At 44.0% G+C, this 24,792-nt stretch overlaps 1 protein-coding gene across 1 annotated transcript in view; it reads right to left on the bottom strand.

Moving 5' to 3' along the window:
* Positions 1–406: 406 nt before the first annotated feature.
* LMX1B (LIM homeobox transcription factor 1 beta) overlaps positions 407–24,792 on the bottom strand; it is a 97,042-nt gene continuing 72,656 nt past the window's right edge. The window contains exons 3-8 of the mRNA XM_054174223.1: positions 8,128–8,360; positions 5,051–5,229; positions 3,964–4,041; positions 3,498–3,564; positions 2,680–2,841; positions 407–952 (exon numbers count right to left, since the gene is read on the bottom strand). Of these exons, the coding sequence (XP_054030198.1) occupies positions 795–952; positions 2,680–2,841; positions 3,498–3,564; positions 3,964–4,041; positions 5,051–5,229; positions 8,128–8,360 (877 nt within the window). The 3' untranslated portion in view covers positions 407–794. The remainder of the gene's footprint in view (positions 953–2,679; positions 2,842–3,497; positions 3,565–3,963; positions 4,042–5,050; positions 5,230–8,127; positions 8,361–24,792) is intronic.

Genomic DNA, 24,792 nt, shown 5'->3' with positions numbered 1-24,792 from the left:
CACAATCCCTCTGGGGAGCCTGTTCCAGTGCTCTGTGACCCTCTTCTGAAATCCCTGGCTTTCTCCACAAATTTGTGGCTTTCCCCACAAATATCACCGTTAACCAGCTTCCCCAGTATCATATGCATAAGGGCTATAAACTAATGAGCTGATCTAGGTTATGTAGAAACAGTGTAGAAAGGAAACAAATGCTGAACGTCACATTTACATTAACTTCTCACAGTTCAAATGGCAATTTATCCACAACATAGCATGAATCATGCAGTAAGAAAAGGGAGGGATCTCCAGTTTCTTCGATTTATTTGTCATATGGTCGACTGATGTCAGTATCAGTGGCTTTAAAAATAAACAAAACAAAAACCAAAACAAATCAAAAAGGAGTTTAAACATCCAAAAGAAAGGAAGAGAGAAAGGAGGGAAAGGTCTGGCTTTCCACAAAATCCATTTCCTTTACAACGCTGAGCTCAACCCAAACCAAAGGCTGCTGACGAGCAGGGTCTTCTGTTCCTTCTGTGCTTGTCTCGTGGTCTGGTGCAAGCTGGGAATCAAGGGGGTGGGACCGGTGGATGTGTTTTGTTTCTCTCTATATATGTATGTATGTAGGTAGCTATTAATATATATGTACATACATACACATATATGCACACAGATACAGTCTTCCTAAAAATGCTCTTTGCAGTCCAGAGGCAGCAGGAGTCACTGTGAAGGAAGAGCTGGGCAACATATGGCTGTAGAGTCTGCACTGGAAAAAGTCACTGGCTAAATATACGCCGGCTGCTTGGTTTCTTTTAGTTTCATGAGGCGAAATAGGAGCTCTGCATAGAGTACAGCCTGTCAATGGGGTTTCCTACTCTAGCCTGCATGGAGTTAACTTCGGAAGAGGCAAGAAAACAGTCGCTCAAGCTAGTTAAAGAGGTATCACTGTCGATATCATGAAAAATGGAGTCGTTTCCTGCAAAGGAAACGCAGATGTTAAGCTGGGTTCTGTGCGGCCGCGGCGGGACACAGTACACACGGATGCTCCTACCTTGCGCACTGCAGCAAAAGGGAACGCTCCTGGGTTTGTTTTTACATCTTAATCTAATTTCACTCTAGGAGTCTGACCTACAAAGAGGAAGGCTAGCAAGCAATTCTCAGAGTTCAACTGGCAGCAGTGCCACCCAGATTTGCCAGGATCTAATTTATGCTTCAGTCAGCAGCACAAAAGAGTCTTGGCTGACAATGGGAGCAAACAGCGCCGGGGAGGAGCAAGTCCCCAGGTTTCTGTGAGCTGGGATTTGGCATTTGCTGGGGCACTGGGGCTGCTGAGAAAGGTGGGACCAGACATTGAGTGCCCAAACAGGAAAAAGCAGTCTGAGAGCCATCACCAGTAACGGTTTTCATTTATGCACAATGTAAAAGACAGACCTACAAATGTGACAGGACGCAGAAGGAGACTCAGCTTCCCTGGCCTCAAGTGAGCTACTGTTGTAAACACACTTTCCTTTCAGAAAATTCCACTCTTTTTGGGCTGGTTTGGAACAGCACCTTTTATTTCCCTTAGCAACTGAGATTTCAGCTTACTTCAACTCTGGAGGAGCCAGAAAGAGCTCTAGCTGTGAGCTCTAAGAAAGCGTCAGACTGGCTCTTTTTCCTCCTGCACTCAATTGAAACAGCTTTGTGCTTTCTCCTGCGGGAGCACAGAACTTGCCACTCAAGGAGTTTTGCTTAGAAATCCAAGCAAACTGTTAGCAACAAGCTGAGGAGCTACCTAATGCTCATTGGCACTTCAAATGTCCTCAGCTCCTTACAGGATTTACCAAATTGCCTGATGTGTCCTGTGGACTTGTCTCAGTGGGAGAAGAAGTAACACAGACCCAAAGCAGATTCTTTCTTGGTCTCTGCATGCCATGTTCACAAAAGATATATGCACATGGACCTCTACAATCAAGTGCTCCTGGTCAGCAGAAACAAGTCTGACATAAGAGGCCCTTTGGGGCTACAGCACGGCCAATAATCACAGTCTGAGAAATCCTCTTAAATTTTATTTAAATGCCACACTGCAATCATCCAGAAGCAATTGTTAGGCATTTCATGCTTGTGATGCATTTAGTGTTCCTATCCACTTGAGGGTGTGTGGTCAGGAAATCATGAAAGCAAACCATCATCTTGGGCAGACAATAAAATTATGCAGGAGAAATGCACAAGAGATGCATGGAGATACATCTCTTAGTAGCTCAAGAATTGTTCTTTAACAAATCCAAGCATCCAGTCTGAGGTATCTTAGAGATAGATAGACAGAGGTGCTTATTCTTTTGGGAGTGAACAGATTGCTACTCTTTGTTGAAGGCACTTTTGCCCCAAAGCTTCTTAGACAAAGGAAAAAACTTGAGAGGGAGCTAGAATTTGGTACTGTTTATTTCTCAGTGTCTTGGACGGGGATTTTAAAAAGTGGAGCTGGAGAGGTGATGTCGCTTGATTTATGATTCGGAAGAGTGTCCAGAGCCTGGGCTGAGCTCTCTTCTACCCCCTTCTGTGTACATGAAAACACACACACAAAACTGATTGGTACAAATTCCCTGATACAAATCCTAGAAAAAAAATATCTTAGAAGAGCAATTAACTCCACTGAACCTGTGGTGTGTGCCCCAGCACAGGAACCCTGCTAACTCTGATGCGGCAGAATGATGCATGCCTTACCATAAGGGTTCATGTGGTCGCCTGGCATTTGTGGAGGGGTAAGACCCTGCTGAAATGGGTCTGTGCCATAACTGCTTTGATCCATTGCTACAATCTGCTGCTGTGGTGGTGCAAGTGGTGTGTAGGATGTCATCATCCCTTCCATTCGGTTGGACATTACTTCTGCAAAGCAAACAGGAATACAGAATTAACCAGGTTGGAAAAGACCTTTGAGATCATTGAGTCCAACCTATCGCCCAACACCATCTAATCAACTAAACCATGGCACTAAATGCCTCATCCAGTCTCTTTTTAAACACTTCCAGTGATGGTGACTCAACCACCTCCCTGGGCAGTCCATTCCAATGGCCAATCTCTCTTTCTGTGAAGAATTTCTTCCTAAAATCCAGCCTAAACCTTCCCTGGCACAGCTTGAGACTGTGTCCTCTTGTTCTTACACAGGTTGTCTGAGAGAAGAGACCAACCCCCACCTGGCTACAACCTCCCTTCAGGTAGTTGTAGAAGGCAATAAGGTCTCCCCCAAGCCTCCTCTTCTCCAGGCTAAGCAACCCCAGCTCCCTCAGCCTCTCCTCATAGGGCTGTGCTCCAAACCCTTCCCCAGCTTTGTTGCCCTTCCCTGGACACATGCCAGCAATCAACATCCTTCCTAAACTGAGGGGCCCAGAACTGGACACAGTAGTCAAGGTGTGGCCTAACCAGTGCTGAGGACAGGGACACAATGACTTCCCTGCTCGTGCTGGCCACACTTTTCCGTATGCAGGCCAGGATGCCTTGCAGATTCTTTTCCCCTTGCTTTGTCTTCATCACAAATCCCCTACCTTGCCCTAGTCGCTGTGAATTTTGCTGCTCCTGCTGCTGCTGATGCCTTCGTGCAAGTTTTTTCATCTGAATGGAAGAGGAAAAGCAGAACAAGCTCACAGCTCTGAATGCAACAATTTTGTTTCCTTGCAAAACTCTCTGCAAACATGGAATCACTTAATGCAGAGCCATTGTTATACTCATGCACACACCACTGTGGGTTCAGTTTCATTTCTAAGCCTAAACATTTCAGTTTCCAGTTCATATTTGCATGCAAAATTTACTCCCAACCTCATGCTGCTTTGAGCACATGAACTTAATGTCTGTGTTTGAAAGTTGCCTTTCTTGTATGGATGTAGGCAGCAGTGCATGCAAAATACCTACAGTTCAGTCCTGGGATCCCTGTGGTGTGTGCTAGGGGAGGGGGGAAATCTGTGTTGGAGGACAATTTGCATTCCACTTTTGAGAACCTGACAAACAACCTACCTTTGCTCTTTGGTTTTGAAACCAGACCTGGACAACTCGCACACTGAGTCCTGTTTCAGCTGCTAGTGTTTCTCTGACCTACAGGACGAAACGGTTGATAATTTAGGCTTATAGGATTTTTTTTTCCAGACTAATCAGTTATGCTAAGAAGAACATGCCTGTGTGCTTACAAGAAAACCTGCATGTATGGAATTACATTTCTTTTTTAATTCCTCATAGTTTTGCAGAGTTTGTTGAAGTTCTGCCCTTCGTGTCACTACCAGTTTCCCAACACTGAACGGCCTGAGCTGCGCAAAACGACACTAAGTCGTTTCGTCAATTTTATTTTGCCCACAAACCAGTTCTGTGCAAGACACAAATGTGGCTGTGAACAATTTTCATACTGTTGAGGAACAATTTCATACTTTAAAATGGCTAAAAGGCACACTGCACTGCCCCAAAAGACCTACCTTGCACGTCAGGAGGAGAATGTCACTTTTTGCAACAGTGACAGCTTTCAGGATGCAACTCCATTGTTTTCCAATCAAACTCAGAAGGAGCCAGTTACCTAGGTTGCTTTTCACGAAGATTTGATTTGCCCCAGCTCCATCAGTGAAGCAATATGCTATGCCTTTCCCTAGCTGCCATAAACAAGATCAGCAGCAGGGTTACATTCCACAGAAAAGCAGGGCTGGAAGGATAAGCAGTGGGACCAAAGCTGGGCAACTCCCTCTGTGGTGGGAAGGAGAAGGGCAAAAGCCACTTGTTTACCTGGGCTCTGGTACTCAAGAGCTATCTCATGTTTTATAAGAAGCAAATATTGTTGTTCAGCAGGAATCAGTCCTGGAGCTGCTCTGCATACTGTGGGTGAATATCCAGAAATGACAATGAGCTGGATGGTCCCAAGCTGCTGATCATTCCAGGCTGAGATGGTGTTTAGATGAGCATCATCACACACTGGCCTGGTCGCTTTGTTCACCCCAAGGCACCTGCTGCTGTCCTGGGAAGGGGCAGGGGTTCTTGAGAGTGGTGGTCTGATCCTGTCATCCCTGACAGGACTGTCACTCCCTGACAAGAGCTGACTTCAGGTCCCTGATGAAGCACCTACCTTCCTACAGGGCTTGGAAGACACTTCAAAGGATGCTTTGAATGCTCGTCTCTGCTGCGTAGTAAGTATTGTTCTTGGTCGTTTAGGTCTTCTTGGGTCCTTCCCATCATCACTTCCCTTTCCTTGGGCTACTTGTCCTTTGGTGGGCTTAACATCTCCATCTTCATCATCACTTTTAACTGGTGAAAAATAAATAGGATATAAAATTGTACTTGTTCCATCAAGGTAACAGAGTATTTAAGAACTGTTCTTCAGCTGCCAAACAAGCCAACAGGTTCAGCTCTGACCCTGGGTTTATCTGAATACCTACAGCAACTGCAGGCAGGAAGAGATGATCTTAATGTGCACTGCCTAAAGCAAATGCCACAAAAGCATACATTTTTAATTGAGGGCATGGGACTGATCACAGGATGGAAATTCAGAATATGTTTCACTATTTCAATATTTGACTACCCTAGGTGATCCTGCTTTGGCATGAGAGTTTGACCCGATGATCTCTGGAGGTCCTTTCCCACCTCTAATGTACTGTGATACTGTGATTTCCAGGAATGAAGCAGCGACTTGGTGCCCTATGTGTTCACTAACTACACCAACTGCTACACACTTTTCCCTTTACATCAGAGCCACATCTGCTCCCCAGGCATTAGCTGCAGACCGGGACCACAATGGCGGCACACCACAATGTAAATATCACAACAATAGCTCAAAGTCTGTTTAGCTAAATATAGTGTAGATACCAGTTATGGATCTGAACATTTTGAAGCTCTAGTAGACAACATTAGATAGAATCTTTGCCATCTCATTTCTGTATCCTACAGAAAACATCACTATTTATTTCTCTCTGTGTTACAATGTGTCTATGCATGCATGCACCACATTCTCTCCCTTGGTAAATGCATGCAAGCATGTAAGTGCCTGTGTAGATCAGAGAGGTAATTTGTGTTTTCAGTAATTCAATTCTGACTATTTGTACAATCTGGAGAGATTACACCTTTCTGTGTCTTGGACTGGAAAATCTCAATCACGATGGCAAAGACTGAAGAGCAAGTACAAGTTTTGCTGTGAAAACCAACTTTTCCACTCAGCATATTTTATTTCACCAGATTACTGATTTTTGCTTCCAGCAAACATTAATATAATTATTATAGGGGCTCCAATAGGAAGAAGCACACTGCAGGTTTTATATACTCAAAGATTACGTTTGGGGAATTAACAAATTAGACTTTAATTCATTTTAGGGTCTGATTATTATGCACCTAGCAATCTAATCACCTTTTACTTTAATAAGCATCTTTTGCCTAATGATTAAAGAGAAGTTCAGTCATTTTAATAACCATGACATTATTAACTTTCCAGAATGCCATTTCTAAGGAAAGGTCTGTGAGGATTAATATTGCTCACTGGAGAGTTACTTTTGCGTCCAGCGGATAAATATTTGATTGGAGAAGGACACATTCTCAGTCAGGGCTATGTGAAATCATTTGCACTCCCACAGGCATCTGGGAGATCTGTGTTTTCAGTGGATTAGACAATGGAAGACAAAACATCCCGTTTAATTTGTCAACTTGTTTTTCAGGTTTGGGTTTGGCTAGCAGATAATAATGAGGGGGGAAAAAAGCATCTCTAGCAGTAAGAAGCTACCCTTGTGCCAAGGGGAAATGAAATGGAAGCCAAGGCTGTTTTGTGCCACTGTGGCAGCATGCTGCTGATCACAGCATAGAAAATCCTGTCCTGAAAGAAAGCCCACCCATGCCCACACAGACTTCAAATGTGGCTGGCAAACAGAAGCCATCAGTGTTGCTGTAGTGAGTGAGAAAGAAAGGGGAGGAGGGTCCATGCCCATTGCTGTGCATGGGCACAGCCCCACACATGCAGCTTTTCACAGTGGGTACTGTGGGCACAGACAGGCAGGCAGTGGGATGCTGAGGGTGGCGATGAGAATGATCTGCTGAAGGGCAAGTTGGGAACTCAGATGCCTCAGGCAAATTCACAAAGAGCCCAAACCCTGTGAGGTGAGATTTACAGAGCAGAGCACTCAAGGTCCTGCAAATACAGTATGGCAATAAATAACATGCTGCTCCAAGAAAGGCTCCAGTCCTGCACGTCCTGCTGAGTCAGCAGTGACCTTTGTTTCACAGCATTCCTGACATGAAAATATAAATTTCAACAATATGGAGAATATGGCTTTCAGATTAGAGATTAGGGATAATTACAGCTCCTAGGAATAATTGGAATAATGCATTTTCCCATAATCGAGAGGCAAACATTCAGGTCATTTGTAGCTTAATGGAACGGTAATTGTTGATTTTCTTAGAGATTTTCTTGGGAAACAAGTGCAGGATTGTGATGGCTGGCAGCAAGTTGTGTACGCACTCTCTCTAGTCTTGGGATCAGCCAGGGCACACTGACAGCAGGAGGTTTCCAGTGTCCTTGTGTATATGGTACAGAAAGGAGACCTCGGGTCTCTACTGCAACTGCTTGCAAGCCAATCCTCATTGTTACACCACTAGATCCCCCGGGGTTTGGGCTGTAGAACCCAAATCCAGTATGTGAACTGGTTGTCCTGTATAGTACGCTGTTCCCAGCCCTGGACAGATAGCATTTGCTTACTCTCTTTAAAACCTTCCCTAGGCAATGGGTGGAGGAAAGGAAGCATCTGTCTCTCCATCACCTGAAGAACTCAGAGAAGATACCCAGAAGCTGCTATCAGGTGTGAGGGCTTCACTGCTATCTTTAGGAGAAGGCAAAAGCTCTGTTCACAGTATGATGACCCTCTGCCTTAACTCCTAGGCCAAGTAGTGCAGACTTGCAATCACCCTGTTCAAAGCCCAGGTCCCTCTGAAGGGAGAAGTCACACTGCAGATTAGGTTTTGTCCTTTACTAAGCAACAAGTTATGGGAGTCAAGTTAGGGAGAACAGACTGCAAACAGGGATTTTTTTTCAGCTGTGCCTGCTAATTTATGTCAGTGCCACGTGCATATGGCTAAGTGGATGGGAGAGTGGATAGGCTTTTCTGTAAGAAAGCTCTACAAACCCCTGTGGCTTTTCCAGTCGGAGCAGGGGTGGGAAAAGCTCACCTGAGTCTGAGTCGTCTGGGCTGACAGAGCTCAACAAGTCTTTCTCTTTTTCATAGTCACTTTTGCAGAGCAGCTGCCCTTCCTTAAGAACAAACTCGTCCCCTTTCCTCAGCTGCCGTTCGCAGACGCAGCAGCAGAAGCAGCTTAAGTGGTAAACACACTCCAGGGCTCTCATCACGAATTCTGTTGGGGCGATCTTTTCCATACAGCCACTGCACTTTGCAGCAAACAGCCTGTAAGAGAGAGAGGCAGTAAAGTCAAAGGGAACATCAGATCACACGCTGCATGAATTCAAATACAGCAAATTCTTTAATTTAACTACAGCTCAGCCCGGCTCATGCTTTTGCACACTGAGAGACTTGCATCCTTAGTCTTGAAAACATCACAGGCAGGTAATTTATTCAAATCTCAATCCCTTTGGTCTAGAGATTCCCAAATCACCTTTGCTGGATAAAAAATACTAAGATTTGTCCTTATCTCACTGTTTTGTTCCTCTTCAAAATGAGAAACAAAAGAGAGCGCTCGGAGTTTGGGTAACTTGTTCAAAACTAAATTTCTTCTCATTCACCTTTTAGAGGAAGGGCCAGTTCCTGCTTTGTTTTATACAGGCTCCCTAGATTTCATGACTTTCCATTTTTGGTATTGTCTCTGAGGAGGCTGATAACTGAAGGCAGAAAAAAGCATGAAAACTCAGCGCTGTTGCTGAGAAGAGGCTGTGCACACATGGAGTCGCACACATGCAATTGATAAAGAGAGGAGTGAAATAACATGGCTTTGCTTTGGATGTTGAGTTATTCCAGAACAACCTGTCTCTGAAGGGAGTACTGTGCATTTTAAATGGTGTGAAACATCCTTTGGCAGAGATAGGCAGTGATACAATCTGCTGAATTACCACTCTAATCACAGGCTCTAGAAATACACTGTTTCTAGACGAGCTCTTATTAAACCTCTGCAAACCCCCTCTTTCATCCATCATTAATTCTGTCAGATAAAGTTAGGCTGATTCAGATTAATTTTATTTTGCTTTTCTAATGGCAGCTAGGAATCTCCTTAGGTGAGCTTTTAGGAAGAGGGCTGCTTCAAATAAAGACAAATAGCTAAGTTACATCACTGTATCACACTGTGGGCTTGGCGATTTGAAATTCAGTGTCTTTTACGGCAATACATCAAAGTGCAAGGTGCATTAACATTTACAGTTCAGCAATGAAATTAACACAACTGCACCCATGTGTCCACAGGAACAAAAGGAGATTCTGCTTTTTAGGATGGGGTAAGCTGGGTGGGTTTTTTTTTTCATCCTCAGAATTATCATTTTTCATAAAACAAGGAGATTGTCTTCAATTTTAGAAGGCACAGGCTGTGACAGTTACTGATTCCTCCAAAGCCTCCATTTTGTCTGAGCTGAGAAGTACAGCAAAATGGCAGTCACCAGCTCCTCAGCAAAATGAGGGAGTCACAGAATAGGCAGGAGGGAAAAGAAAATGCAAATGCATTTGCATACAGCATCCAAAGAAAGGCTGAGTGCCCAAGAACTTGCGGGCTGTGCCTGTCTGTACCTTTTGCTCTAACAGAAGAGATCTCCACTATTCACCTTGCCGGCTCTGTGCATACCTTTGCAGACCACAGCCACAGGACGTGGCTCAAGCCACGTGAGATGAACGGAGTGGCTCTTCTTTGGGTCCATAATAAATTAAATCTATTAAAGGGGAACCAATGCCCTGCATGACCCACAGGCACTGTCATCTTATTTCATACAGTCTGTTGGCTTTGCCTGCAAGGTTTTTCCTACAATGCTTTAGCTAGCACATTCCTAAGCAGGAAATATTTGTATCTATACACAATAACATATCTGGAAGGATTAAAGCACAAAGGGAAAAAAAGAGCAAACAGATTCTAAGCACTTAAAAAAGTTGTTTCTATTTAACTGCTTAAACCTATTTGACTGAGTTTAATTAAGCTTGTATCTTTTGTCTGAGGACTGTTGTGGTGATGGAGCACACTTAAAGCCTGAAGATTAGCAAATCTGGTGTGAAGGTATCTGGCTTTCCTGACCAGCATCTGCACTGGGACAGTTAACCTGTGTAAAATCTGACCAATAGCTCCCGGGAGGGACGGACAGACAGAGCAGACACATGGTCCAGTTCTGGGGGCTACAGGTGGAACAGCCAGGCCGGGAGAGGTGGCTGCTGCAGCTGTTCCTTGCAGCTTCCAGTTCCGGCTTCATTCCCAGGCACCTCAAACTAGGGCTGATGGTCTGAGAAATCTTAGCAACTTCACAAAGTGACGACGACCCTGCGCTGCGGGCATTGCGACCTGCTGAACACCTCCGCAGGGCTGCTGTTATAAGGCTGCAGCGACAAAGATGCTCTGACAGGGCTGCTGCGCCAACCGCCGCGCCGCGGCCGTGCTGTTGGTAATAACACGGAGCAGTCCGTGGGGGGGTCCCCTAGAAGAGCGAATGCGGGGTGCTGCTCCCCCAGCCCTGGGCTCCGACAGGCACCGGGAAGATTGCTCTTCTGAAAGCAGAGGCTGGCGGGGACGCCTGCTCCGGTACCGGGCGCTGCCGAACCGGCCCCTCCCTCCCCACTCCGCTCCTGCCGACGAGCCTGCACGGAGACAGCGCGGGCAGCAGTGGGCAGGTTCCTACGTCCCCAAGCATAACGGGGATGGAAAGAGCAGGTGGCGGTACGGGACCGGCAGGATCGAGCCCGGCGCGGAGGAGATGGGCTCACGGCCCAGGGCGACGCTGTAACTGCCTCCGGCTTCTCCCAGCAAACCCCGAAAAGTGAGACGCAAACCAGTGAGGACACAACTGTCAAAGGGTTCACATATGGTTTGAAGTGAGAAAGCATATCCCCCCTTCACACTCCTCGAACAGGGACAGCAAAATACTCCAGTTTGTTCTCGGCCGTGTGGTGTTGACCTGAGCAGCTCCTCCACTGTCGCTCTGAGGTTATTATTTATTTTTTCCTTTTTCTTCAAAACAAAAGATGTCTAACACATAAACTGAACATACTTTGTGTTATTTATTAGCAACTGACTAGTGCCAGGAAGATGGTGCTTTCACTGCTTCCAAAGGCAGCCTTTTACTTACAACAAATAACATTGTCCTCAGTGTAATATCAACTCATTCAAATTAACATTAGATGGGTCTGACAAGACTGCACGGACTTCAGGTCTTTAATTTGTCCATTCTCCACACCCTGTTCCGGGATCCCTCTGGATTGTAACCTCCATTCACACAACACACACGTAGTGCACTGTGTTGGATTTAATTCTGAGATGATAAGATCTTCGTTAATTCTATCTTATAAAGAGTTTATTGGTATTTTTTTTCAGCTTCCAGAGAGTAACCTAAGGTTATGTACCTTTTTGGGGGGGGCTTTTTCTTTTTTTTGCACAAGGCAATCTCACAACAGGAAACTAATCTTGACAAATGACCAGACTTTGATATCTGTGATCTAAACCACTGCTCATTAGACTGTTCATTTTATAAACGAATGGTAATAAACCTGTTGGGAAGTGTAGGATAGCAGGAATACTTTACAGATCACCCCTTTACAGGTTTCAATCCAAGCCATAAATTTGAAGGGGAGCACAGAGATAACTCTGCGCTGAGACAAAGACTACCCCACACACATTTAAAGAAATACTCCTTTTGCTTTCTATATGTTGTACAGATAATTTGCCTACCTCCGACTTTTTACCCCCATGGCTGATTATCTCCAGCTCTCTTAAGTTAATGTCAAACCTCAAAATCCTTGGACTTGTTAAAGTATGTGGAGAGTGGAAATCAAATGCCTTTATTAGAAGCCCCAGGAAATCTCCGACTCCTAAGCACAACGAAAACATTCCAAAGAAAATTGTTCAAAGAGGACAAAGGAGAAAAGCAGAACAAGAAAACCTTGTTTTGAATCAACGATCGCAAGAGTTTTATAAATAAATTCTGTTGCCTGGACAATTCTGAAAGACAACTCAATAGGTTTAGGAGTTTTTAAGTGTGTTTGCCTCTATGCCCGAAAACACTTGGGGGATTGGGTTGAGCTAAAGCTTGGAACAATGGCCTGTCTGTCCATCTGAGTATTTGTAATAATCGCTGGGAAGCAACTTTACAGTACCAGAGAGACAAAAAAAATCTTCACCAGCTAAAACTGGGTGAACTTCACAAATTAATTTTGCATAGATATCAGAGGCAATGGAAACGCTGAGACCTGTGGTCTCGACTTTAAACGGTAGATGAAAACGTTCATCGGCGGAAGAGGCCATAAAGATTTTATTTGTGAGGATAGCCCTGTGAAGTCAGGCTGAATCAGTAATCCTTAGAAACAACCACAGTTACATGATCCACTGTGCCTTCCTGCATGGGCACAACCATCTGGTGTTTAATATGTACCACTGATTTATTGTCTCTCGCATAGTTATCTTGCAGCAAGTTTGACCCTGCCATGCTCCTGAGAATCATGGTTCTGCTGTTTACTCGCCTGACGTCCTGACAACCCACCCTTTACCTTTCTATTCCTCACCCGAGTCCTTCATTTCCTCCTGTCTGTGGGTAAATAGATTTTAATTGTTTTATTATAACTAATTTGATCTGTGCTGAGAGATCTCCATGTGCAGTGTGAAATTTGCTGTTCACATTAAGTGTGGTTCAAGAGGTTTGTTATACAGGACAGAGGTATAAAAATAGACTAATTCAGTCAGGTTGCTCATTTACTGGACCTCTGCCATGAAGCAGTAAATAGGAAGTTATTAAGCCATGTTTGATGTATGCAAGAGGACAGATGCTGCTGCCTACCTATCAGGGATGTTAAATCATTTTCCTTTCTGCATTATTCTGACATTATGTGTTGCAAGAAACCACAGCAGATATCTGGCTTTTCTTTATTTAATAAATATGCAAAGATGGTGGCCACAAGCTTTTGTAAATACTGTAGGTACAGGCTTTAGCTCTGCCATGGTTCTCTCTGATATCAGCCTGTATATGATATCCCTATGGTGCCTGTATAGCCAGCTGGGAGCTTGCTTGGCACTCAAGTAGTAGGAAATATGCTAAGAACTGAAGTAAAATATATTATACTCTTCACACAACTGAGTTTTATTAAGAGAAGAAATTAAATTACTAATGAATGACATCTGTTACTTGTTCTTTGGGAGAAATTTTGATACTTCCATCTTCTTTAGATGACACAGAAAGGGGAAAACACTATGCACAGGGCTTTTGCAGCATATGACTTGAGCATTTTTGCAGCATCTTACAGCCCATGGGTGCTTATAAAGAAAGAAAAATTGTTGCTTGGTTACACTGAATTCTCAACATTCACAACATCTCAAAAGCACTAAAACAAAACAGAAATATTATAATTTTATGATTTGAAGAAAAACAAAGCAAAACAAAACAAAAAAACCCCTCCAAACTCTAAACCCTAAAAAAGAAAGAATCCATATAAAATATTTTCCCTGCAGAAAAAAAGCCAATTACATAGTTTATTAAAGCCAATTTCATAGCTGAAACTTCAGTAAAAGAAAGCTAATTCCCTTTCACCGAGTAGTAATAAAATGTGTGCAAAAATTAAAAGTTTCTAGAAAAAGAAAATGGAATATTTAGGGAGAAACTAGAACAAAGAAACCTTTTTCTTCTTCAGGGAGAAACGAAGAAAATATTTATTAACCCTCTATCCACAGGTGCTGTAATAAGAACACCAGCTCCTGGTGAAAGCTTGTGGTTAAAGCTGTGCTTCACCACGGGGATTTGGATGCACAGATTAAAATGTCACTTCTCTCAGTGCTGTGTTACTTTCTCTTCCTGTGAATATTTCACCTGTGTTTTCATGAGAAGTGCTGTGCTGCCGTGCAAAGGCAACCTAATAGATAAGATAACAATAGAGCCCACATGTTATTATACGCTAAGTGAAATCTTGCTATGAAGCTGGTGGGAGATGGACTATGGACACTGTCAGAACCACAAGCTCACGTAACCACTCTGTCCATGAGACAAATCTACCAAACAAAGTCATGCCACCACTCTGACAGGTTCCAGGTAGCATCACAGGACGGCCACACCCAGACAATGGCTTGTGTCACAGCCATATCCACAAAAACATTGCTCTTTGTTTGATTTCCTTCACACTGGAATACGAGGGAAAATTCCCATTTTCCTTGATAGGAGCAAGATTTGATTCATTTTTGGACTCTCCATTATCAGCAGGAATTGCAGTGCTGAGCATTCCTCTGTACCATGTGGCAGTCCCAGCTGGATCATTACAACTGGCCTTGAAATGACAACTGACAAAAAGTCTCCTGCCCTGTGTTAATTTTTTCTCTTTACATGGTCTCAGTAAAGGGAAAAAATCGTCTGTGCACAGTCAGCTGATGTTCCCTCTTGAGCAGAGCTTAGGGCCTTGCAAGATTCATACAGTTGCTACACCAGCAAGGGCTGGTCCAGAGGGACCATCATGCAGACCATGCAGGCCACCAGCCAAAGGACTCCCTAGACACCTGGTACCCAACCCCAGGTCCTACAGCTGAGGCATCTCAAGATCCCATCCATTGGCAGGCCCAACATTTGCTGACCATGCCAGAGCTCTGTGCACTGGTGGTTGCAGGGTCAGAACCAGGATGCTGAGAACAAATAGGAAAGACCCAACAATAAGACAAATAGGAAAGACCCAACAAATACATTCACTAGAATGCATAAGGACAGATGGAATTCAAAGCCGCCATCATAACAAAACTTGCTCAAGTGGGACCAGAATGACCTAAAAAGTTACATCTTCCTCAACTATAAAGTAAAACATAAAATGTAAAATGCAGAAGAGTTTCTTGCTTCAAGCAGAATGTGACAGAATGGATTCTTCTCTCTGCTTAATTTTCATCCCCCTAATTGACCACTTTGCTCAACTGTCTTCCATCACTGCCACACAGTTCTATTTTACAGCATTTTTCCTTACAACACTTTGATGGAAAAATTTATGAAGAATCGAATTATTGCTGTTAGAAGGGAATTAAAACAATTTTTCATTTACAAAGTCACTGATATTGCTCTACTGTGCTCCACCTTTGGGAATCCAATTGCTCTTCTCAGCTACTCCCATTCCTCTTTATAGCACGGCAATTGCACTGTACAGATTATGGCTGCAATTTTCTCCTAATCTGTTCTGTAGAATAGAAACTGTTATAAAAAGTTAAGGGCACCAATTGAATTGATAAAGCCAGGGCTGCAATTAAGAAGCCTAATAAATTAACAAAATATGACGAGTTTGTTAGAATTGTATTTTTAGGCAGTGCAAACATTTGGGAAATAATGTTATTTTTTGCCTACAAGTTTTAAAAATGCAAAATGGGCTTCTGCTGCTGGGCTTTTTGTGTGGCTTCAAATTATACCAAAGTGCTATAAAAGCACAGTGTGTGTTGAGTGGGGAGTTGGTACTTCTGCTGCAACTCATGAGCTAGGCCATTACCCAAAAGCAGTGGGTTTGTTGTTTTTCTGCCTGTGGTGGATTTTTACACGGGGTTTTTTACACAGATTAAACTAAATCCATAAAAACATGGAATCACAGAATGGTAGGGGTTGGATGGGACTTCTGGAGATCATCCAGTCCCACCCCCTCTACAAAAGCAGGATCACTTAGGGCAGGTCACACAGGAGCATGTTCAGGCAGGTTTTGGAAGTCTCCAGAGTAGGGGACTCCACAATCTCTCTGGGCATCCTGGTCCAGTGCTCCAGTACCCTCACAGGAAAGGACTTTTTCCTGATGTTGAAGTGGAACTTCCTATGTTCCAGTTTGTACCCCTTGTCCTATCACAGGACACCATTGAAAAGCAACTGGTTGCCTCTTGTTGACATCCACCCTTCAGGTATTTATAAACATTAGTAAGATCTCCTCTCAGTCTGCTCTTCTCCAGGCTAAACAGCCCCAGCCTTCCCTCATAAGACAGGTATTCCAGTCCTTTAATCATCTTCTTAGCCTGTGTTGGACATTCTCTAGTATTTTCCTCTCTCTTGAACTGGGCAGCCCAGAACATCTGTCTGTATTTCCTGCCTGTACAACCTCCCTGACTTCCAGTGGGTGCTCTGTGTGTGAAGGTCTCACACCACAGCCTGTCTCCAGCACTGAATGTTCACCAGTTGGAGGAGATGCCTTATCCTTCTTGTTCACTAAGTGGTGCCTTTGAATTTACATTGCCAACAACACAGGGAAATTCTTCTAATATAATTTTTATGTGAAAATTCACCCTAAAGGCCCTATAAGCAGGGAAATTGTCCTGTCGGTGATTCACTGCCCCGGCCTTCACTTTTACAGGAAAAAAAATAATCGTGTGTCAAAGTAATTCAAATGTAATTTCTAAGTTATTTCTTAGCTGGCAAGTATGTCTCAGGGAAAGAATTTACACAGGGCCTTTCCTCACAACTAAGAACATTAAGAGGAAGAACCGTTATTTGCCAGTATAAAACACAATAACTTCCTGTGCCTGCTGCACTGATGCTGTACAAGAGCTTGTGCCCAAACCCATCAGCGCAGCCAATTTAGCAACTGATTTGCAAGGGAAAGATACCTTAGTCCTGTGGTGTTAATGTCTTTACAGTAGGGGGTCTATTGCCAGCTTCTCCAAACTCATCAACACAATCTATTATTAATACCCAGAAAGGCTTTATAGTATCTTTATAGCACAAGGCAATGAAAGCTCCGTGGTGTAATCTGTTATCTATATTGCAAAAACATGTGAAATAAAACAAAACATAGACACTTCATAAACAAAATGTTTCATCTGTTACATCTCTCTGCCTCTCCTATATATAAAGCAGTAGGGTGCAGGAAAGGCATTCCGAGAGATTTGCTGTTAGATGTGGGGACCAGCTCCTTTTTAAATTTTATTTGCAATGTGACCAACTTTAAACTGAAGGAAAATCTCTGCTTTGTTTTTTCACTGCAACAAACACGTTTGCAGCTTTGCAAAATGAGGCTGCATGTGACTTGCAAAGCAAAGGGCTGTAGCAGCAAGCTGTGGCTGCTAAAAAGCCTGAAGGTGAGCTCTTTATTGGTCTAGTGATGAGCTGGTCAGCACCACGCAGGGACACAGCTATGGGGGATGAGAAGGGAGGCAGAGCCTGTGCTCCTGTGGTGCTGAGCACGGTGCCTATGCAGAGGCAGGACCAGGTACTTGTGTCAGGGCATTGCCATGGCAAGAGCTGAAGAATTTGTCCCCAGTAAGCAGCAGCAAAACCAAGTGCCCACTGGCATTTTCCTGGAGGCAGTTTCTTCTTTGGAAAGCATTCAAGAACAGAATTTAAGCAGAATTGGATCCTTTCTCCTGTTATTGATCTATTTTATATGAAAAGCCCAGCACTACCCCAGACTTAGTCCCTAGGAAGAGACAGCCTGAAAGGTTGTTCAAGAGCAAATAAGGAAACACACAGTTTAAAACCCAGGAAGATTTTGTTTTGAATAAACAGACTGTGGCAAAGGTGGAACTGAAAAAGGGATACGAGAAAGTTTTGTATACTTGGTGCATATATGTCTGCAATACAGTAAGAACCAAAAAAGCCTTCGACACAGGCCTGTGTCTTATTTCCCAGATGCCCTTTTATTTTCTTTGCCTGTTGAAAATAAATTGTTCTTTTGTAGTGTTTCTCTTTTCAGTCCGACTGGCAGCTATTATTTTTCTATTTCCTCTTTTTGTCACTTTGCATTATTTTTGGTGCTGTAATTCCCATTTGTTCCCACTCCTATCTTCCTGTCTCCCATTGTTCCATTTTTTAATCCCCAGTTTTACTCTTCTTCGGCTCTTTTTTGGCCCATTCTCAGTAGGGTTTGAGAGAATACCCAGGCGTGACTCCTTGCTATAGCAACCACACCTCCCCAGGAAAGCCACAACAATCTCTTCGGGAGGAGGAAAGTCTTTCACAAGCTGGCAGCAAAAGTAAATCCTTCTTCAAGGAACAAGAAGGATTAGCAGAGAGCAGTGGGCTGCAGACTTAACCCTACCCCTCATTTCTTTAGAGCACCAGTCACTCAGAACCCTGCTGTGATGTACAATTAAACAGAACCCAAAAAAATCCTGAATGACACAAGAGCCGGATTGTGCAAAGGTTTAATTCCACTTTAATACCTTTCCAAGTTCAGAACTCAAAGATAGCAATTTAACCCAAGAATCCCCATCTGAGCATGAAAAGTTGCTGCTTGTCTTACAAAAATCCCTGCTATATTCTGCTCTAAATCATGCTCTATTAGCCTGACCTTTAATGGATGAAACTTTTCTTCCCCCCAGTCTTCTCACAGTTTCTCTTTACTGTCCTTCTGTCACAAACTTTGCTCTTGTGATAAACCAGAAGAGGCTTGTCAGAAGCACAGAGCTTTTGGGAGAAACTGTAAAAAGGGCCACTAGAAAAGGAAAAGAAAACAACCCCCCCAAAAATCAAGGCAACTACAGGTGTGTCCTGCAATGTCTAGGAAGGACAATTTATTCTTGTAGTGTGGAGTCACTCCTATTAACATCACGTCAATTACTTAATATTACAATGGAAAATAAACAGCTCACTTAACACAGGCTTTTCTGAAGACTCCAAACATCTGATTCATCTTTTTAAAGTTAGCGAACAGACTAGCCTAGTGATCCTTGCATGGATGATTACTGAAGTTGTTCTATGAACCTTATTTTTAGATTAGCATGAAACTACCAAAATCTCCTAGCTTCTGTGAGGCCAAATCTAGTTGATAGAGTCCCAAAGACTTAGCTCTCAGCATCTGTGTTTGTATTCAGGCTTTGGTAAACCAGACTCTCCAAACCCATACAAAAAGATTTATCCATAAGCAAGGTCCTACAGCATGCCCAGACCCTTCTTTTGCCTGCAACGTTCACACAGGTTTTAAGTTATTCCAGCAGTTAAACATATATCACACAGGACACTTGCACATGTGTGAAAATGAAATCCCATTAGACACCAACAACATTATTAGGCATGCAAAGAGGATTATTCCCTTAAGCTCACAAGACTGAAAGGTTTGTCTAAACATTTTATTAACTTTTGCAGAACTTTTTTTTTTTTTTTAATTAAATGAAAACTTGCAAGTAGGTCAAAGCTGGAAAAGACAACTTTTGGTGTTGTGTGTGTATGCGTTTTATACACACATATGCACTCACACACATACAGAGGGAAAAATTAGAGATGCCTATTAGAGAGAAAGCCTACAAAATCCTCACCACATCACATCAGCACAGCATTCCTCTCTTCTGCTGAGAAAATCTGTACTGCTTGGAGCTGTTCTATAAAAGCAAGGAAATATCTCATGGTATCCCCGAGGGTTCCACAAATGTTACCCAAAGTTAGGTACTTTGTTGAATATTTGGCAGAAAAACCCAAAACCCTCCTGGTCTGACTGTACTGTCCTTCCTGCAAAGCTGAGAAAGCTCTTTATGTTTTACAGAATATTTGCTGGAACAGAATGAAGTTTGCTCACCAGTAATTCTGAGGCTCTCAAGATCATCTGCTAAAGATAAATAAATGAGGAGAAGCTGTGTCAGTTTTTGCTTCGAATAAGAGCTCCTTTGATACCATCAGGAGCAGGACTGGGTGCTCATCCACAGGCAAGATTTATAAAACCACTCTGCTCCGCTGAGAGTTTGGTCCTAAATCTGTTTTCTCCTACTCCCTCACAGAACCCCCAGCTTTGACATTAAAGTGTTGTTGGCAGGGTCACAATTTGCTGTTGGAAGGAAAACGATTCCTGTTTTGGACCTTACCTCAACACGTGTCACAATTCACAAACCAGGCTGCACTGTGAATTTTGTGACTGCCACGAGTGACACCGCAGCACATGCTCGTACCTGCTGCTGCTGCTGGTGGTGGTGGACACAGCCAATGGCCCACGCAAGGGGCACGTCCGATCTGCATATTCCTCTCGCTCTCATTTCACTGACAATAGGCATTAAAATATATAAGACTTGCTCTGTAGCACTGCACCAAGCAGGCAGGAAATGTAGAAGCTTGGGTGTACAAGTTAATGAAATATGGTTGGGTGAACATAAGCTCTTCATTTAGACAATAACAGTTACCGCTGCAGTTTCTTTGTACCGCTTTATGAAAGTCATAAACTCTCCAAAGAAAAGCACGAGCTATTTCACCCTGACGGTCTTTGACTCCCTCTCACTACCTGCTGGCACAGTTAGAAAGTATGAACTGCCTTTGAACAGATTAGGACCAAGTTAAAGTGTGACAACATCTTAAGCTTTCTCCACATGTTGCCAATGATTTCCAACTAAAGATGTTACCCTCATCACTTCTGCCACAATGATAAGAATCTATAGCCCACTCACTTGAGGAGATAAAAGCGGTTTAGCTGTAAGTATAAAGTACTCTGACTTGCTAAGCTGAGTGGCTGGCTGTCCCAACCTAGCTGAATTTTTTCCCCTACAAAGCACAAAATCCTTATCATTAGGGGCTTAAGCTGCTTTTTATTTTAAGACAAAAAGAATACTGTTTATTAGCATCCAACTCAAACCAGCTGTAAACAGTTGCTTTGATGAAGAAGCAGCTACAACTTCAGTATGCCCGTAGGCACATACCCACTGAGTGTCAATCATTAAAGGAAGAATGTAAGGTGTATACAGGGTCAAAAGAAGGCCAAGGGACATTTAAGACCTCAGGGATCCTGGATAGCCCGGTTTGCCTTTAGAACCAAAAAGGATTTAAAGCTATTCTGCTGTATGACCTTTATCTCGAGAGGCAGCTCTGTGGCTGGGCTCAGCCCTGAGCTTACCCAGAACGGCAGACCTGCAGGGTGAGGTTTTTCTCCTCAGTGTGACTGTGGAAGCAACACAGTGAACTTTGATTTGACAGAGTCTAAACGGCTCCAGAATGCTGTATCTCAAGACAAACTCAGGATCCACATGGAAGGCTCTGAGAGCAGAAGTCCTGCTGGGCTCTGTAGATATTTGAGTCACAGATGTGCAGGGCACTCTGAGTAATTTCAGTTCTTGTACTGACCCTTCTCGTAAGTTGCTTCTTTCATCAAGAATCACTTTACTGGCTGTAACAGCTATATAAGAGATGCCACACCAACCATTTTGGTATGAGAAGTATAAAGTTGCTGTAGAATTAAAGACAAAATGGCAGAAAGACTGAAAATGTAATTAAAAATAAGTTTGAGACCCAACACCAATAGCTCTGTCATGAAACATGTCTCCACAGTTATAAGTCCTCTTGTAATCAGGTACATACCAGCACAGTGCCCAGACCTGAGGACAACAGTCTCAAGGGTGCTTAGGCAATTCACAGATTCTGTTTGGAAAACAGTTGTTCTTGGATGTGGGCTTGGAAGGGGTTCATAGTCATCAGAAGAAAGCAGTATAGTCCCATCTTTGTCATTCAGTTCACTCTGACAGTGTCAGATCTTTTGTTTCCTGGAGCGGGGCAGCTCAGTTACTGCTGGCATCATGGTTAGAGGAGGTCTCAAGCAGGTAAATACATAAACAGTAGTAGTTTCTTACATACCTCTGCTTCTTCACTTTACACTTTAATGTCTTTATTTGGGCAGTGGTACCTGCTACACACTTTCTAAACACAAAGTAAGCATGCAAATCCTAGCTCCAGGAATGTAAATTTAAGAGAGAAAAAGTCAGGGTTTGAGAGGTGAAACGGCTTAGATGTTGAGTCTGAGCTGCAAAGTTCAAACCAAGTGGGGGAATAAAGCCCAGTTCTTACAGATTCCTCATAATGGAAATTCACTGTCTCCATCCACACCATTTCCTAGACAAGTAAACACTAGGGTAGCTTTGGGTGCTGGCAGGACTCCCATCACCCCCTGTATATGGAGGGAGTGGGGACAGAGGCTCCTGCAGGATCCAATCCTGAAACTATCTATAAACCTATGTTATGTTTCAGGGCCATCCTCATCATCATGACACCACGTACAAGGACCACATCCCATTCCAGCAGGGAATAAGGGACTAAAGAAATGTGCAGGTGTGGTTGAGGAAGGGCTTAAAATAACATCACTGACAGAGGTGAGTGGGGAGTAATCTGCAGTGTACAGACAGCCCTGGGGGTTGGTCTGCTGGAGGACTCCAAACCTGGGGGCACTCTGGAGCACACACAAACCTAGCACAGGGCTCTGCTCAGCTCTGCTGTTGGCACTACAGCAGGGCATAGCCATAGCACTCACTCAGGCAGTGGGTGCCTCACTTCTGCATCCCTGCAACACTACCCAAGTCCCCTGATGTGGTTCTATCCAGGAACCCTGCTTGTCTTGTGGGGCTGCCTGTAGCCTCACAGTGCTCAAGCAAGGGCAGGAGCTACATCAACACTTGCAGCCTGTCCATACCCACAGCCCACATGCCAGTCTCATGGCCAAGACCTGGCTCCCATCATAAAGAAATGGAGGCCTCAGGCCAGTCTAAAGCTCCACTGCAGGTGTCCTGTGGGAGGAAGGGAAGCAGAGTGTCTGTTCTGTGGTGTGCTGGAAAGGACAGGCTTTCTAAAGACCAGACACATGCATGCAGATGTTCCTTCGTCATGGGAGCAAAGACACTCTGGAGAAGATTGGCTGCCTGTGCCTAGAGCTTTAAGTTCCAGCCAGACTAACACAGACCCTTACAGAGGGGTCTGACCTGGGCAGTCCATGAGTGTGGGATGGCATCAGCTGCTGGCCCTCCAGCCACCTCTCTTCCTTGTCAGATCCCCTGCCTGATGGATACTGTAATCAGATCACTGGTCCAAGACTTCCTTCTACTTCCTAGCCCTGGCTGACCAAGGGAGCCTTCCCAAAATGAGCAGTGGCACAAAGAGTTTCAGCACTGAACAGCATTGTGGGCATTGGGTTGTGGAGTTTATGTTAATTTCAAAGACTGGAGTGACTGCTTCAGTGTGAATTCAAATGAACTTGGCTACTAGGTGGCCAGGCTAACCAGATCTCATTCTGGCCACATGACCTGGAAAGGCTCCATATTTCATAGGAAACTGTTATTTCTGTGGAAGGCATTAGTCCCACCAGAGAAGTGGCATCTCCAGGCACAGGCCCAGCACCTCCTCTTCCTCCCATGGCTAGGAAGATACACACCAGTTTTACCAGTTCCTTTGGCAGATACAGGGTGCATCTGTCTGCCCACATCCTCCCAGATACCACAGACAGATACCCTTGTTTTGGGGATTCAGTTCAGAACTGCTGCCTGGGCTTGAAGCCCTCTCGTGGGCTCTTGCCAACCTCACAGCTTCCCCACAGCACCATCCTCCCACTGCCCACTCGCACAAATCAGAGCCAGGTTTTCTTATTGCTTGTCCCCACCCTTTCCCAGACTGCCTCCCAGGAACATCTCCAGCCCTTACTGCACTGGTGCCTGCCTGGAATTCAGCTTCTGGCCATCCATTCCACGCAGCTTCTCCTCCCAGGTACACTCCAGGTACACTGCTGGAATTGCATGCATTATTTTGGGCTTGCACGACAGGCAACAGATAGTAGAAAGTTTGTGGTGCTGTCGACTACAGAACATTACAAACAGAGTATAACCCCCCCCCCCCAAAGTCTTCACAATTTATTCTGTTTAGAATTCTTTTTTCCTACATAAACCCTCATAAACCCTTTTTTAAAGAGACAGTGGTTCATCTTTATTGTCACGCTGATATCTTTATAAACCTACTCCCGTGATCTATAGGAAAAGCAAACCAGACAGCTCTGTATTTATGGGCATGTTTTAAAAGCCTCTTATATTTAACAACTGCATTTAGCTGTGTTAACTGCAAGTTGCAGTAATAAAGGCTCTGCACACTTCGATACTAAATTAAAAAAAGTTCTGCTGTTCAATAATACATAGATGCTGGGTTTTTTTTTCATTACTCTTTAATATCATTTCCATTTAGTTTATAAATAATTGTAGCTAGCTAATGAAACGAAATAAAACCTGCCTCCAACCCGTTCCCTAGAGCAAACTAAACTCCTCTTTTTAAAGCTTCTTAATCACCGCCCAGTTCTTACAAAATTAGCATAGTAATGGGCTTTAAATTGAGCCTCTTTGTTTTTTAATTAAGCTCCCAGCAGGTAAAAATAAAACAGATTATTGAAGAATATGCCAACACTAATAGCCTGAAACTCTTTTGACAATTAAAAAGATCCCATGTTAACCCTTTGGAGGAATCCTGCATGCTAATTAGTCACTCTGAGGCCCAAATCCATCAATATTCCATCTAGACACCTTGTAAAGTTGAGATGGTGAGGCTGATCTGTGACACCCACTACCATTTGCAACGGCAAGGTGAGACACAAACTCTCTGTGGCAGCAGGACCATATGGGATGGCAGTTTAGGACCTGCACATCGTTGCCTCGCTGGCACCAGGACAGTGGTTTGGTTTGTGCTGGGGCAGCATCCACGAAGCTGGGACTCGGGAAGCAGGGGGTGACGCCTGCTTTGATGCCATCTGCCCAAGTCCCACAGCTGGCTGGGCAGCAGGGCAGAGCAGGGGAGACCTGGCAGGCAAGGGGAGGCCAGCATTACATGGCTGTTGCTGCTGCTCACCACCAAGGCTGGCTGTGTCAGTCATTGCTTGCTGGGCTCACAGCCCAGGTCCACTCCTTCTCCAAGCCCTGCAACAACAGCATCCCAGCTCCAGGGCCTCTGCCTTGAGCTCCTGGCTCCTTTACAGCTTTCTCTCTGCTCAGACAAAGAGCCCCTCTCGC

This window comes from Dryobates pubescens, chromosome 29, assembly GCF_014839835.1.
Source record: "Dryobates pubescens isolate bDryPub1 chromosome 29, bDryPub1.pri, whole genome shotgun sequence".
Lineage (NCBI taxonomy): Eukaryota > Metazoa > Chordata > Aves > Piciformes > Picidae > Dryobates > Dryobates pubescens.
The sequence above is the reverse complement of the archived record's forward strand: the minus strand, read 5'-3'. Positions and strand labels throughout refer to the sequence as shown.